The sequence below is a fragment of the Neopsephotus bourkii genome, unplaced genomic scaffold (genome assembly GCF_033783945.1).
Source record: "Neopsephotus bourkii isolate Nb327-2 ecotype Australia unplaced genomic scaffold, CSIRO-AGI_Nbou_v1 NB_1373, whole genome shotgun sequence".
In the NCBI taxonomy this organism is placed as follows: Eukaryota; Metazoa; Chordata; class Aves; order Psittaciformes; family Psittacidae; genus Neopsephotus; species Neopsephotus bourkii.
Window position 1 is genome coordinate 2,655,209 of NW_026901852.1, and position 16,842 is coordinate 2,672,050.

The 16,842-nt window shown below is 49.0% G+C and overlaps 1 protein-coding gene across 1 annotated transcript; it reads left to right on the top strand.

The window, feature by feature from the left end:
• Nucleotides 1-10,684: 10,684 nt before the first annotated feature.
• CST7 (cystatin F) lies at nucleotides 10,685-15,895 on the top strand. Its single transcript, XM_061367150.1, has 4 exons — nucleotides 10,685-11,449; nucleotides 14,652-14,824; nucleotides 15,123-15,239; nucleotides 15,785-15,895. Exons 1-4 carry the CDS (start codon nucleotides 11,374-11,376, stop codon nucleotides 15,860-15,862), a joined length of 444 nt encoding a protein of 147 aa, XP_061223134.1. The 5' UTR covers nucleotides 10,685-11,373; the 3' UTR covers nucleotides 15,863-15,895.
• The last annotated feature ends 947 nt before the right edge of the window (nucleotides 15,896-16,842 follow it).

Below are 16,842 nucleotides of genomic sequence, written 5' to 3' on the forward strand. Positions count from 1 at the left end.
TTCTCTTTAACTGGGTAACTCACACGTTATATTGGAAACTGCATTAAAGAGATCTTACAAGACAGGGCTTGGAGCAACCTGGTCTTGTGGGAGGTGTTCCTGACAATTGCAGGGGGTTGGAACTGGATAAGCTTTAGGGTCCGTGCCGACCCAAACCAGTCTGGGATTCTATAGCTGCTAACTGTGATGCCCACTAGCTGCTTTTCCCTCACTAACCTCACAACCCTAATTCTCAGCGGGTTCCCACGTGGCATCTCCAAAGACAATGGGGAAGTTCTTTCTCTGTCTCATCAGCCTGCTGGTCTCATTGCCATGTTTCTCTCAGTTTAACTCAAGGGCTCATGTCTCTCCTCTTGCAGGCATTTCCCCAGAGACAGTGGGAAGGGAGCAGACCCAAAACCCAGATTAAACCAATCTCGTGAAGGCAACAGTCAGAAAAATCATCGTTTTCCTATGCCCTGAAGCTTGCTATGTCCCTCCTCGTTTCCACAAGCTTCTTTGTTGACATCCTTACAGCGACCCAATGCTTTGCAAGCAGATGGCACCAAGCCTGGAGATCTTACCCATGCCATGTTCCATTAAGCCCTGGCTGACTCAAAGCAGTTCCCCAAGCGATATTATTGACTTTCTCAGAGCGAGCGGTAAACCCATCTTGGGACTTTTGCAGGCTGTTGTATTAGTAAGAGCAAGCAAACACATAAGCCAGGCTCCCTTGGATGCTGGTCTGCTTACAAAGAGTGTATCTCACCATTTTAGCTTTTCCAAGCGTGGTTCAGAGAGAAACCAGTTTATAATCCCAAGCTGACTTTTCCATTCAGTCCTCAGCCCAAAGAGTACAGTTGGCTTTCCCCTCTCATTGTTTCCAGAAGGACTCTTGCTTCCCTGTCCTCCACCTCCCTCCTCAACCAAGCTCTCTCTTGTGTCCCTCCTCACCCCAACAGACACACAAATCATTGTGAGCCTGCTTACTCCTCAGGTCCCAGCCCTACACCTTCACCCAGCCCAGCCTTTGGGTAGTAGCCTTTGCTTATCCATCGTCAGTGTGCACAGAAGAATGTCACTGCTCCCTCAGTTGCTGTCTGTAAAAGGCACTCACATCAATGTCAGCAAGGGCCAGGTTTGCACACAGAATAAAGCTGTTCTGGTCAAGATCCATCACAACAGAGACACCTCTAACCCAGGCTCAACAAGTAGTTGAGTTAATTCAGCGCACGCCAGGCAGGAATGAACCCCTTCTTCACCAAGCCCTGCATGGAGCTGCTTCTTTCCCCATCAAACACCAGGTCAGATTTGGACTTGCCTGCATTGTTTGCACAGGAGTCATCAAATGCAATGCTCTTAGAAGCTGGGCATGCTGGAAGAAGAAAACTCCTCTGCCCTACAGCAGTTAGTGCCTTGCCAGTGAAGCAGCTACAACCACACTGTGATTGATCAGATGAGCCCTGGCCAAGGTTTTGTATGCCAGATAAACATCCCATCCTGGACTCGCCCCAATTGCACTGAAATACAAGGGATTAAAAGGTGGTGAAGCTCCATAAAGAGAGATCTACACAGCCAGGACAAGGTTGGAGGAGAACAAACCTGTGCTTTGAGTGTTAACTCCTGCTCTATGATTTCCACACCTCAGCTTGGGATTAAGAAAGGCTGTTTGTCTCTTCCATTTGGAGTTTGTGTGGTGTCACGCAGCACCAAAAACTGGTCTGTGCTTCAGTAACAGAAGGTGCAAACAGATGCTCCAGTTTGCACAGAAGAGCACACAGGAGGGAGCCAAGGACAGCGCATGTGTGCTCAGCAATGGTGGTGATGCTCCACAGAACACAGGCCAACATCAATAGCAGCAACTCCTCCTGGCACGTCAGAGGCCTTGGCACAGGCTGAGCTCCCAAGGGAGGATGCAGCAGTGCAAGATGTGCCTGGGAAACGGGAAATGGTCTTCTTGCCTGCACAGCAAGGTGAGCACTTGTTGAGGAGCTGCAGAAAGCAGTGGGAAGCCTGCACAGCATGAGAGATCATGTAAAGGAGGACAGTACCTTCTCCAGAGCCCCACAAGAGCCTGAACCCCCAACTGCACTGATGGAGGAGCATTCAGAGTCTGTGCTCACTGCGCTGGGAAAAGGAGCCCCGCGTGATGGCAAAAGGCTGGAAGCTGGTGACTTGGAGCACCAGGAGGAAGGCTGCTGCTCCACCTCAGACTGGTTGCTGCAGAATTGATTTGGTGCCATGGTTATTAGATGAGGGGCTGGGAGCTCTAATTCAGAGTAGCATTGGAGGCAACTGAGCCTAAATCACATGGCAGCACCAGGAGAAAGTGGGGATAGCAATAGAAGACTCCCTGCTGTGGAGGACAGAGGATGCTGCCTGGGGAGATTTGATAGGATCCAGGGCACTGAGGATAGCCTGAAGGCCAGAAAAGCCTCAGAAGTCTATTATCCCCCATTACTCATCCATGTGGGCACCAACGCAATTGCCTTTGGAGATCTGGAAAGTATCAAGCAATATGACATGTATTTGGGGATGATGGCTAAGGACATGGGTGCTGAAGTGGCATTCTCCTCAGTCTTGCCTCTAAAAGGGAGCGGTAATGGGGAAAAAGCTTGAGGAAGAGTGGATTGAACCTGCAAATCAACAGCTTGTTGCAAAGGGCTTTTACAATCATGGATCCCCTCTGAAGATCAAGGGCTGCTGGAGAGGGGCTGAATCCATCTAAGTGGAACAAAAGCACCTGTGCCAATAAGCTTGTCAGATGGTGAGAAGAGCTTTGAACTAGGAAGGACTGTAAGTAAGTAAGGCTGTGGTGTGATGGGTTGGCAGCATCAGCGTGCTTTGAGGTTCCTTCATTATTAATGTATCCAAAAAGAAGTGTGAGAACTTAAAAGAGCGAACACTGCAGGGCTGAAGGGACTAATTGGAGACAGATGGTCAGACACCAGCTCTTAAAAGCATGAAGATCAGCTAAGAACACCAGTCATTTAGCTGAAAATAGCTTGTAATACTGGAAGAGGGAAATCGCATCTCTCACCATCAGTGCCTTGAATCCAGCTGCAGGCTCCAGCTGTAAAACCCAACACAGCCCAGTAAAAAGGAATCTGGTCATAACCAGCGTAGAACCACAGAGTTTATGTTGATCTACCAGTACAGAAGAAACCAGTGAAAGGCTCTTGTTATTCCCTGCGTAATACCCACTTAAGGCTTCCTTCCCTTTCCTGTCAGAGTGAAGCTTTTTGTCCTGATCTGTTTAAAATGACTTTAAGATGAACAAAAGCCCCTGCCTCTCGCCCCCTCTGACACAAGCCACAGGGTGAGGAGAGCAGGGGACACAGGAGTCACCTGGAAAGGCAGCCAGCCATGAATTCAGCACGGCTGCCTCCAGCACGGCTCACAAGAGCCTCCGCACCGGATTTGGGTCTCTTCCAACCTGGAGTTAACATAAGGGCACTGCCTCAGGCCTCACATTTCTCATCTGCTGTCACCCGAACTTGCTCTGTCTCAGAAATCCAGCAACCACTTCCCACTTAAATAAAGGCAGGCACAGCCTAAGGACCCTGTGGCTTTCCAGGACTCAGAAACCAGTTGGACACAATTCTGCACACTGGCTTGTCACTTGTTTCCTCCCCCGTGTCCCAGTCACTCTTCTGGTCCCAGCCAACAGCAGGAGGTTAGTGCTGTATTGAGGCCACCGCATGGTATGGGACAGATGATCACAGAGTCATAGAATCAGATGGGTTGGAAAGGTGATGCAAAGGGTTGACTGATGTACGGGGGGGTAGGTCAAGCTGCTTGCTTAAGTGTTACTGCTTGCTCATGCTTATTGTACTTGCAATGTACAAGGGGGTAGATCAAGCCACTTGCTTAACAACGTTACCGCTCATTCATGCTTATCGTACTCACCGTGTATGCTAGAACAAGATGTAAGGATGTGGCTATTGTTAAGAGGTAGGGACCATAACTTGGTTCCCATCCTTTGGACACCCAGGCCAGCTGAAATTGTCTCTGTGCTTTGGACAATGACCAAACCTTCAGGGAGCACGCATAATGACTAAGGGTGAACAGTTCAGGCTTGAGGAAGACTCATTTACTTCATCTTGAGACCCTCACCCACGACCACCAGGAGGCACGGCGCAAGCGCAAAGGACGTCTTAGCTCATTATAATACACAGCAGGGATAGGACATGAATATGTATAGGCGTGTTGTGCAACCTCATGCATATGTATAACTTTAGAGGATAAATGTAAAGGGGAAACGATGCTGAGGTGTGCATGCCTTTGGAGGAGCGATCTCCCATGCGCCTCAGCGCTGAATAAAAGCATACCTACTTTACAACTTTAATGAGTTGTGGAGTCTATCCAAGTATCAAAAGACCTTTAGGATCATCCAGTCCAGCCATTCCCCAGCACTTCCAAGGCCACCACTAACCCATGGCACTGAGGGCCTCATCTACACGGTTTGGGAACACTTCCAAGGGTGGTGATTCCATCACTGCCCTGGGCAGCCTGTTCCAATGCCTGACTGCCCTTTGGGGAAGGAATTGTTCCCAGTATCCAGCCTAAACCTCCCAGTTCTAAACCCCAAGCCAGTGGAGCAGAGGGCTGCCAGTGTCCCAGCAGGCACCACAGGAGGCTGCCCATGCCCCCAGCACCATGCCCAGCTATGGGAGAGCAGGCTGCCCACCAGCACTGCCACGCAGGCAGCTGAGGGAGTGAGGCCCCACATGAGCATTACCCTAAGAGCAGGCAGACCCTCCCTGCTGCAAATGGCACCAATCTTCCACGCTGTGAAAGAGACAATCAATCTTGGGCTAATGCAGCTCGTTACAGCAGCAGCCATCACTTTGATGAAGCAGCACAGCTTGCATCCTGTATGACTCGCAGTGAGAATGTCGTTTCCTGGCTGCCACATTTAGGGAGATGAGCCCAGAAGTCCCAGATAATGAGGCTATTACAGGAATCACACAAAGCAGCAGATAAGCCTTACCCCAGTATCTCTGCCCACTCCCAAGGCTTTTCTCCCTCCACTTTATGTTTCCCTGTCCATTTCTGTACACACTCTATACCCCCTCCTTCCTTCTGCTGTGTTTAGTATAATGAGCTTTGACTCCACAGAACCACAGCATCTAGGTTGGAAAAGACCTTTAACATCATTAAGTCTGTTAACCTTTCCATCCCAGAATTTCAGACACAGCATCTGTTAAGCTCAGAAGTCAAACCCATCCTGGTGGAAATTGAGCCCTTCGTGGCACATAAGACACGCTGGAAAACCCTGTGGATTACATTACCCCCGTTATCCCATACCATGCTGAACTTAGGGAAGTGATGCTGATCCTTTGGAGCCAGGAGGGTGAAGACCCAAATAGGAGACACACTGCTTCCAGGGAAACACTGCCACAGCTTAGGCAGGGGATGGAGTCAGAGCAAAGGATGTTGGACATACAGACATACCTTTTGCTCTCTGGTAGGGACACTGTGCCTGTGTGAAGCCAATGGCTCTGCCTCCCCAGATCTCCCCCTCTCTCTGTCTTCAGTGTTTTCCTTTTGCTCGAGACTCCCTGCCATCAGACTGCTTACAGCATGAATTTCTTCCCAAGCACTGCTTGTCATGCTTCCTTTTGAAGCATGTTAAGGATGTGACACAGCTCTGAACTTCTCTGTCTTTCGGGGGTGGGGGTTAATCATCAGATTTCATATCTTCGCTATTAAAATCCATCACCCAACAAATTGGATCTAGGTAATGAGACAAGGCTGTCACTTTGTAGGGAATCAATGTCACGGTGTTTTAGAAGCAAGATCCATTTACAATTACATTCCAAGAAAAAGCAAATCTGGGCCACTTATTCCAGTGTTGGTAACGCAGAACATTGCCTTCCTGAGACACGTACCATCAAACACCAGCTCCGCACCATGTGTGGAAGATGAATATAAGTACACAGGTTTGGAAGATAACGCTGCTAGACTGCGCTTCCCAGTTACCAGTCAGTCAAAGCTTTAACTGGAAATGGTTCGTGTTTAATCTGGTTCCTCTGATCAGCGGGGCTGGCTGCCTTGCCCCATAACCACAGCACGTTGCTGACTCTCCCTTGGACACCCTGTTCTGCAGCAGGTCCAGTGGACACACATGGTTTCACACTCTCCCCTTCACCAGCACAAACCTCCAACCCCAGACACTGCCTCCATCCATACTCCATACCAAGCCCATGAGCCTCACTTACCCTGTGTCCAGCCCTGGGCTTTCACATCCTGGTGGAACCTGAAGTCTCCCAGTGCAACATTCACATATTCACATGCACTGAGATAGAGAGAGAAAGAAAATGGAACCGTGAAATCAGAGTTAGTATGAGGCCAGGCCAGGCTGAAGTACAGACAGAGCTCACCCAGGAAAGCCCCCAGCCTGCTTGCACACAGCATCACCTTTTCATCCTCTCTCCTACCCATTGTCCCATGATTGTTTCTCCCCAGTTTGTTCTGATCCCTCCTCTCCCTGCCTCTACCCCTTCCCTTAAACGCCCTGCAATGCTTTGTGCATTCCTGTGATCCCCTTCAAACACCCAACAGCAAGCTCTACACTATCCCAGAAACCTCCTGCAATGTCCCATCACAGGTTTGCTCTTTCACAGAATCCCAGACCGGTTTGGGTTGGAAGGGACCTTAAAGCTCATCCAGTTCCAAGCCCCTGCTATACACAGGGACACCTTCCACTAGACCAGGTTGCCCCAAGTCCCTGTGTCCAACCTGGCCTTGAACACTGCCAGGGATGGGGCAGCCACAGCTTCTCTGGGCACCCTGTGCCAGCGCCTCAGCACCCTCACAGGGAAGAATTTCTTCCTAATGTCTCATCTCAGTCTCCCCTCTGTCAGGTTAAAGCCATTCCCCCTTGTCCTGTCCCTACAGGCCCTTGTCAAAAGCCCTTCTTTGGAAGGTAAAGAAAACAGGATTTGCCCCTCTCTGTGAAACAGCATGTGTTCCCTGTGCCGAATGTGCCTGTGTTTAACTTGCTAGCGCTGTGTCAGCGTGCCCTCACGTCTCACGAGCAGCACATCTGTCATCTGCAGACACAGAACCGTTTAGTTGCTAATGGAAGCAGTTTCTGCTCCCCTGACGCTGGTGCTCACGCAGCCAGGCACAGCCCGAGGCTCTGACAGGGCAATGCTCCATCCTGACTGCCCCAGCAGAGCAGCACCCCTGTGAACCCAAACACCCCCAGCAGGTCCCCAGCTAAGCTCAATCAGTGCAGCGCAGTGACCCAGCAGTGCTTGCTGAGCTCAGGGTCTGCAGGGACAGAGACACACCGTGTCCACACAGGGGTCTGTGTTTGTAGCCGTGGCTCCATACTCAGCCCCACTCAGCACATCTCCTGTCCATCCCCTTCACACCCCTCTGGGGTGCTGTCTGCATGCATCCTAGCTCTTGATGTACCCCAGGAATGCCTACATTCATTAGAAAGGCCAGGTCGGACACGGGCTTGGAGCAACCCTCTCTAGTGGAAGATGTCCCTGCCTGTGGCAGGGGTTTGGAACTGGATGAGCTTTAAGGTCCCTTCCATCCCAACCTGTTCCATGTTCATATAATGAACAGATCTTTGTCACCCTCACCTTACCAGCATGACTTCCACATGTAATGTGAAAGCTGGAGACGCTCAAGGTGCAAGTAAGGAGGCTGCTTTCCTTTTCCATGCCCTCTCCCAGGAGAGAAAGGAAAGCATCTTGCAAGAATAAAACCCAGGAAAGGCCCGAGTATGGAGGCACACCAAATCCCCTCCACTAGTGATAGCAGGGTGCTCAGGACAAGGCTTTACAAATATGCACTGCAATAGGTCTGGGTTTAGCATTTCAGCATCAGTCACATCATGGGGGTTGTGGTCCCCTTCTGTTCCAATGTCTTTTTAGACCCACCATCCTAAGGAGATGGAGTTAAGAACGATCGCTATAGACACTTTCTTAGCCATTGGAAACGGCAGCAATTCTGTGTGCCCGATTGCTAAAGGGCTCATTTATGGACCAAGTGAGTGGAAGAGGCTTCATATTCTCCACCCCTTGATTAAGTACTGTGCTTGAAAAGCAGGGTTAAGTGTTTACGAGCAGCACAGGACTATTTCTCACATTGTACCACACTTCACGGCTTCCTGAACACAGCCAGGCACAGCAATAAAAGCGTTCCTGCCAGCAGCACAGACCACACGTGGAATATTGTGCATGGACAGACACAGCACCTGCACAGAGTCCCAGTGCTAAATTGCTGCTGGTGTCCCCATGCCTTGGCACAGCCCCAAAGAACCCATGGATCCTCAGTGCCCCTCTGTAGAAACCACTGATGAGAGAGATGGGGGGTGAAGGGATGTGACTGACAAATACCTCCCTGAGTTGTAGTGAGCTCAATACGCCCCCAGCCAGTGACATCTTAAGAGGCACTATGTAACTAGTGAGTAAAAACAACTTCTTTTAGGTCTATTACCATGAAAAATGGGAAGGACTTTACTGACTGGTAATTAGGATCTCACTACTTTTGGTAGCATACGGGAACCAAGGAACGGGCATTTGTGTTAAGGGTATAGAAGCCAAACAGCACTAGCAATAACCGTGTTTTATCATCCTGGGAACGTACAATAAAGAAGATTCAGATCCTGTAGCTGAAGTCTGTGAAAGGCAGCAGTAATCAAAAGTCAGCACAGAATCTTAGCAAACACTCGTATTTAAAGACCTGGGTTTGTGCCTGTCGTTTTCATTCCGGGATGTTGTACCTGTCTCATCTTAATGAGCTGCTGGTGAAATGGAGAGGAGAATTACCCTGGGTTTCTCCTGGAGCTTGCTCAGTGGGACTACGGAAAGGATGCTCTGGGCTGCATGGGCACGGGGGTCAGAGTGAGGTTTGGGGGGGTATTTCTCTCAGTGTGGATAGATCAAAGGATGAGAAAGGAAACCACGGAAGGGTTGGAAGAACGGCAATAATAAATGGTGTTCCCAGTGCATGATCAATTGCACTTGGGAAACTGCATCAGTAAGAGCCTGCCCCAAAAGCTATCAGCACCTATGCAAAGGCTCCTGCAGCATTGGAAAAGAAGGGGAAGGTCACAAATTAGGCTTGGGGACAAGCCACTATGCTTGGCTATTCAGGACCCAAGTCTCATTCTAGCTGTGCTTTACAAGGATCAACCAGATGTCCTAAACATTCACAGACAGAAGGGTTTCATCCTGTTCTCCAGCCCCTCACAGCCTTACTGGGGAATGAATTCTGCCAGGTTCAGCAAAAAGAGAGTTCTCTGCAGCTAACTTAAACCTTCCTAAATGCATTTGTACTTCTATTAAGCAAGCCTCTCCTACGGCACTGCCAGAACAGGGGGCCTATAGGGATGCTGGGGAGGGACTCTTTATTAGGGACTGTAGTGATAGCACAAGGAGTAACGGGTTAAAACTTACACAGGGGAAGTTTAGATTGGATATAAGGAGGAAATTCTTTCCTGTTAGGGTGGTGAGGCACTGGAATGGGTCGCCCAGGGAAGCTGTGAATGCTCCATCCCTGGCAGTGTTCAAGGCCAGGTTGGACAGAGCCTTGGGTGACACGGTTTAGTGTGAGGTGTCCCTGCCCATGGCAGGGAGGTTGGAACTGGATGATCTTAAGGTCCTTTCCAACCCTACCTATCCTGTGATTCTATAATTCTATTCTTAACAGTCCAGATCTTGCATTTGCAAAGCTAAGATACTGCTACCAATAAAAAGAAATAGATGGCAATTACTAAGGAATTATGTTTACACCAAAAAACGACTGAATTTATTACCCTCTGAACACATGCAGCATAAAAGGGAGGTTTCTGCAGGAAGCCTGAACGCTTTCTGGTTCATCATGCGACAAGGTGACAAACCGGCACTTGCAACACACAGGAGTGTGTTGGGATCTGGTGACAAGGGTCCCAACCACCCCCTTTTCTTGTATGCTGGAGGGCTCTACTACAAGCTTATGAAGATATCCCCCTTGAGACGCTCAGTGAGATAGGAACTGTAAAGCACAGCTCTTGAGGAGAAAGGGAAGGCTGAAGATTCTTGATTCAGCCCCTACCTGTGCCACAGCTGAGGGACAAGCCACGGATGCATCCCAGAGGCTCTGGAGTCTGATTCAGAAGCACATAGGACTGATGATCAATGTGACTCACTGTGCTTGCCCCACTCCTTCTCGGTGGGACATTTCAACACAGCATTTACCTAACCCCTTTCATACAAGGAAAAGGTTTTCAGCCAGCCTCTTGTTATCACCCATGCTACCCCTCATTAGGACTTTCCTTCAGGCAATAAGATGTCTTTGCTCAGAAAGGAGCATAGCTTACTGTTGGAGCAACAAAAAGCAACCTTGAAACAGACACATACACAGGCTGAGGCCCACCACTCTCAGCCCTGCAGTGATTTATCAGTTCATTTCCCAGTCTCCTGCATCTGGACACTGGTTATTTCAGGTCCATCACAAGGTCTCACAACAAAGCCCTTTCCCCATACTTGCAAGCTCCTTGCCATGGGACAGCCCTGCCTGGAGAGAACCTCCATGGAAACCAAGTACTGACCCTGGGGAATCCAACCCCAGAGCTGGAAAACCCTAGAAGCCACAGAGGGTTAAGCTACCCCTCTGCCCGTGTTTCTCTTGCTCTCTGGGGAGCATCTAGAGATAACCTCACCTCCCCTGAGCCTAACACAGCCCTTTCCTGCTGTAAATGTGGGGCAGAGTGTTCATCTCTGCCAACAAAACCAAAACCCCTTGGCAACCGGCTCTGCTCCACACAGCCCCCTCGGGCAGGTACCCCTAAACCTTCCTTGTCTTCCTCAACCAAACCCCACATTTCCATGTCAGGGGGAGCAAGAGAGTGGGCCCATCCTCTCCATCAGGCTTCTCCTCACACAGACACCCATATACCTGACCTACTTGAAGATGTCCCTGCTCATTGCAGGGGTGCTGGACCAAATGACCTGCGAAGGTCCCTTCCAACCCAAGCTACTCTATGATTCTATACAAGTCAAGAACAACATCCCCATGGTTCATTGCCCATTTCTTAGGGATTACATTTCCCCACGAATCTTAAAGCACATGACTGGTACTGCCCTCACACACACACACACTTCCCAGTGCCACATCACACCTATCTGCCCATGCTTTTGCTTCATGATCCTCAGAGGTTGTGCAAAGTCCCTGTCTGATGCAGGGCTGGTGCTGTTATCACCAAGGCAGAGCTTTGGGGTACGTGGTCATCGGCAGGAGACAAAGTCTGCATCAGAGCTGTGATGATTATGGGGGTTTTCCTCTTTCCTCCCAGCCAATAAGAGCACCCAGAGGCACATCTTCCCCTGCAGGAAGCAGGGCTGTCACTCCTCTTTGCAGGCGGGGTCCTCATCTGAAGTGGTGGAGATGGCAGTGAACTTGACCTGCAGCTTCACCGCTCTTTGCTGTGTAGCATTCTGGAGCTTCAGCACAGCTTCAGGAGGTAAGAGTGGGAAGCGGTGGCTGTTTTCCTTGTGCTTTAGGTCCTGTGAGTGCTGCTTTCTAATGCACTGGTAACTAACCACCCTTCAGCTACTGCCCATGCTGGCTCAGGCTGCAGCTGAAAACCCAACTGCTTGAAAGACTTTCTCCCCTTGCAGCAAACCACGTTATCCAGGGACAGCACTGACGGATTCTAGAGATGGTTTTAAGTTATTTGTCTGTGTTTAAACTCTGCACGACCTTGATTATTAAATCTAAAGACTGTGGGTAACAATTTGACTGCTAAGTGCAGATGGGCACTTGAGTGCCGATTAGCTGCCTTTAATGAAGCATTACTGTGTGACATTCCTTTCTTTGCTGAGCAAGGAAACTCTCTTGATTGCAGCTGGCCTTAAATCTTTAGAATGGGAGCTGCAGACAGGAGTGTTTCCTCTGCAGGTTTTAGCTCTAGTTCAGTTTCACTCTGGCTCCCATACACACAGTACCAACGCACCCAGGGGCATGGTGCTTGCTTGGCTGGCAGCTTTTCTTCAGCTGTGGTTTCCTCTGGGGGTTGCGGAGGCCTGCAGGAACTCTGCTGCATCTGAAATGTAGATAAAGGCTTGCTCCTGGTAATGGGGAGGAGGTTTTGAAAGCACCTCATGGGGAAGGAAAAACAAAGAGCAACCTGTTGCTGTCTGCCCGTTTGCTTCACTGCAGGCTGGGAGGGAGCATCCACAGGAGTGCTGTCTCCTCCTGCAGAAACGGAGCCCCCAGAGTATTCCTCAATGAGGAAAGCACAAGAGAGAGCCTCCAAATACAACATTCAACTCATGCCTGCAACAGCAGCCTTCTCTTGCTTAATAGCAGGCAGTTGCCTGTTAGAGCAAGAGTCTACACTGCTACCACCCAACAGAAGGGGGGGTGGGGGGCAGATTTTCTCCCGTCTCTTCCCATTTCCAAACCCAGAAGCAAAGGATGGGGTCCGAAAATACAAATGCTCTGGCTCTCAGGGCTGCTTTTCCAAGCCATGAGAGCACATCCTCTGGGCTGTTCTGCTTTGCTCCTGAAGCAGGGCCATCACCATGAACACATTCAACTTTCAAAGGTAATGGCCCCCAAAGGCTAAGCTAGGGAAGAAGGCCAAGGTGAACTGGGATTGGAGCAACCTGCTCTAGTGGCAGGTGTCCCTGTCCGTGGCAGGGGGTTCGAACTGGATGAGCTTTAAGATCCCTTCCAACCTAAATCCATCTGTGATCCTGTAAGAAGCTCTCATGAAAGGTTGTGGTGAAGAGAATCAGAACTACAGGTGCCCCACACCAGAGAGTTGCTGGGCTTTAGAAGGAGTGGTGCAAACTATTCCAAACATCAAAAGTTATTTCAGAGCAGTGCAGGTATTATGCAGCAGCTGCCTTGAATAAAACTCAAAGCATATAAAGAAAACCAAAGTCCTAATCTTGAGGAATATGAATCCCTAGAAGAAAGCAGGGCAGGGGAGAAGAGAGTGGGTTGGTAATGTTCTCCCATGGCTCAGTGGATTCAGTACTCACTTTACTCTGGTCCAAGTCCTTCTCAGTACCAAGTTGCAATGGGTGAAGGAGGTGCAGTGCCAGGACCCCTGGGTGAAAGCCATGCCATCTACACAAGCCTACCACCTACCTACAACATATGGTTTATTACCAGTGTGCTATCTGTCTGCATCTGTCTACAGCATGAGCTCAGCCTCACCCACCCTGCCCCATATGCCTAAAATAGATGCCACCATGACTCTAGAAGTGTTGAGGGATATCAAGCAGCAAAGGACCTTGTGCTGAGTTTGAAAAAGCTCATGGTTATCTCCTCCTCCTGTGAGGGACAGGTTCTGCTGTTGGCACCCCAACCACTGCCACATCTGATTCTCCAACAGGTCTAAGAGCATAGATACAAGCAAGGTCCTGCAGAGCAGCCAGAAGAGCCCAAGCCACTGAGCTGCCCTCAGCCTGGCAGACTTTCCCAGTGCTAGGGTAGCTCAGGTTGCCGCTCTCTTTTCTGCTCTGGTTTCTCAGTGGAAACTGGCTTAAATTCACAGTCCACATTTGGCTGTGAGTGAGAAATCTAGCTGTGAAAGAGCTGGAGGTGATAAGAACCTTAACTTTCGCAGCACATTTAGCCCAAGCTCTGTGCGCACGTTTGCATGCATAGGCAGGCTCACTGCCTACACACAGAGCATGAGCTCCAAGGGCCATGGTCTTGGCATCAGCAGTGGTTGCACAGTAACTTACAAGCAAGAGGGAAAAATCCTCAACCTGTGTATTTCACAAGCAGGAAAAGAGAAAGGAAGGCAAGTGTAAGAGGGGAGAAAAAAAGGACATACTGTTAGCTTCAAGCTTCTTCAAAGTTACTGAAAAAACAAGCAGGGCATAGGGAAATGAGCTACACAACCAAGTAAGAACATACAGTGTGTGGAAAGGAGTGCTCAAACTCAAAAGCTTATGGGTTCCCCCCTCCAGTTTCCATCTCTTACACACATTCCTCCTCCACCTCATGGCTGTGGCAAGAAGATGGTCCTTTGCATTTTCGTAAGGGCAGCAGCACTTCAGCACCCAAAGCAGCCTGTTCTGCTGGTCCAAGGTCTGCCCCAGGTCCTTCCCTGTGCCCAGCTGTAGAGCATCCTCTCCCTCTCAGAGGAGAGGGATAACAACTCTCAGTATGTAGAAGGAAGATATCTCCCCCTCACCTTTATCACCACCTAAATCCCCCTAAAATAAAAACTTCAAGATGCCATCAAAGCATTACGGGGGGGTGGGAAAGACTGATCTCTGCAAGTTGAACTTGGCATGCCAGCTAAGAGCAGCAGGGCTCTGCAAGCCAGGGCCTCTTAAGTTATCAAAAATCATACTCTATTCTGAGCAACATGATCTATCTTTAGATTCAAAGCTGGACTTCTATGAGCCAGGAGTCATCATGCCAGAGATGTTCTAAATAATACTCATGATAGTATGGCTTCTTCTAAGTCACTCTGAGCTCTGCTACCACTTCTAGCAGCATCTTTTGATGTCACTTCATTCCACAGGGTTGTTTCACCATCACAAACATATAAAGGAAAATGACTTTGTAACGGAGGTGACAGAGTCCTGAAGTACCAGTGCTATGGACAAGTGAGGTTTAGCACTAGTTCAGAGGGCTGAACTTCCACCACCTCAGGCTCCTGATGTGTTCTGCATTTGTGCTCTGTGCTGTTTCAGCTACCTACGTCCTACCACCTAATTCAACCGTGAAACCTGGTTTCCCTGTCCCCATGAACACTGACAACCCTGGTGTCCGCAAGGCAGCTCGCTTTGGAGTCTACAGATACAACAACAGTTCCAATGACCTTTTTCTGTTTAAGGAATCACAGATAAACAAAGCTATGGTTCAGGTAAGAAGAGCTCAGACTACTGGTGGCCCTCCAAATCATTTACCAATTGACTCTCCCACAAAGCACCCAAGATACAGGCGCCCTGATCCTCCTCAGGACTGCTATGGATGCCTAAAGATAAACAGCTCGTGTTCCTCTGTCCCCTTCAACTGCTCCACAGAGCTTGGCTACCCCATCCCTACCCTAGTAACAAAACACTTCACACACAGAGGTACAGAGGTACCACTTGATTCCCAGCCAAAACTTTGGCATCCCTTTCCCCTGCCCTTACTTTAAAGGAGGAAACTGCTTTCTCTAGATCGTCAGAGGGCTGAAATATATGCTGTCTGTGGAGATTGAACGCACCGTGTGTAAGAAGAGGGAGCACTCCAGCCTGGATAGCTGTCACTTCCAGAAGGAAAAAAGCCTGCAACAGGTACATGTCTAATTCCTTTGGGGTACCCAGTAGCTGCAGGGGATTCTTGGCCATCTCTAGCTGTATAGTCACCATCAGAGCAGCTCTGCCATGTCTCAGGACAGCTACAAGCCTCCTCTGTGCAGGACCAGCTGGAGCACGGCAGGGTTATCAGTATACCAGGGTTATCATTTATCTGTCCCTGTGGCAGGTCCCTCCCAACCCAAACCATTCTGTGAATATATATGACAGGTACAGTGTAGTACCTCTCATGCATTCAGGGCCTGCTCTTCTGTGTGAGGAGTCAACTCGGGCACAGCCATCTAGTCCCTCTTCCTCGGTAACAAAGTGTGCCAAAATACAGAAGGTTCTGAACAGACATTTCCTGGGAGGAGGAAACCCTTAGATGGGCTTTCCAACAAAGCCACCATTATCTAGCAAACTACTTTCCCTAGGATAAAGAGAGCAGAAAGAACGAGGCTGTGCCGTCCTACCTGATCACAGCCCATGATGCAGAGACCAGCAAGCAGCCCCCTGAATCTCCTCATCAATTCTTTTATTTGCAGATGCTGAAATGCTATTTTGAGGTCTGGATAATGCCCTGGCTACATATAGCACATGTTCCTGTTGCTCACTGTCACTGACTCACCTTTCCCCACAAGAGCCTGACTTACAGGCAAGTTTTCCCTTTTCTCTCAAAGCACATGGTTTCTCCCTGAGAAAGATGATCAGAAGCTACAAAGACACAGCCTGCCCTGACTGAATTCATTGCTATCCAGTTGTGTACCTGTTTATCCAAAACTAAACTGTAGATGAGAACATGTTGTCATTCATTCAGTAGAGCCATCCAAGCTCTGGCTGAACTTCCAAGCCATGTAAACACACCTAGGGAGCTCTGTTGGACTTGCTTTATCCTGTGACAAATCTTCACGCAGCTCTGATGTGAAGTCTAAACCACAGCACATGTGACTACAGTATTGATGAAAGCTTTATAGCAGTGGGATAGCTTGCCTGAGGATACATATACATACCAGAAAAAAAAAGTCTTAAGAGCCTCCATTGCTAGAGAAAAAGTTAAACTTACTTGTCAGGAATGCGTGAGGTAGACTTGTTCTTTCTTCCAGACAAGAGTATGGATAAGGCTGTGCTTGAGTCAAATGCTTGAAAAACACCCACAGCCCACAGATGACACAGTAACTACTGCTTCTATTTAAATCATAGCTAATCTGGGCTATAAAAGGGCATCATTGCAAATGTCAAGACAAATAAACCCAACCATATTCTCAAAGCATATTTTCGCCGAGGTTAAACAATGATGTTTCATTCAGGTTAATATGTGACATTTGGTCTCTGGCTGATCACAGCTCAGAGTCAAGTTTAGTAGACTAATGGTCTTTTCTAGGTGGGTGCCCACCCTTCCTGCAGCCTTCACTCTTCACATGTGCACAGATTATTACTTACAGTACAGTGGACTAAAGCACTTATTCGTCAGGATTTTGGTAACTGCTTCCTTAAAACAGGCATAAAGTCAGGGCCCTGTTGGACTTTCTTCCCCAAAACACCCCTTTTCTTCTGACAGTTATTGCCTTCGTGCAGCAATATCGACACTCCTATTAGCAGTGAC

Coding starts and splice junctions, on each gene's coding strand:
- CST7 (XM_061367150.1), top strand. CDS start 11,374: ATGGCAGTGAACTTGACCTGCAGCTTCACCGCTCTTTGCTGTGTAGCA. Junction 11,450..14,651: donor CTTCAGCACAGCTTCAGGAG/GTAAGAGTGGGA, acceptor GTGCTGTTTCAG/CTACCTACGTCCTACCACCT. Junction 14,825..15,122: donor TAAACAAAGCTATGGTTCAG/GTAAGAAGAGCT, acceptor TGCTTTCTCTAG/ATCGTCAGAGGGCTGAAATA.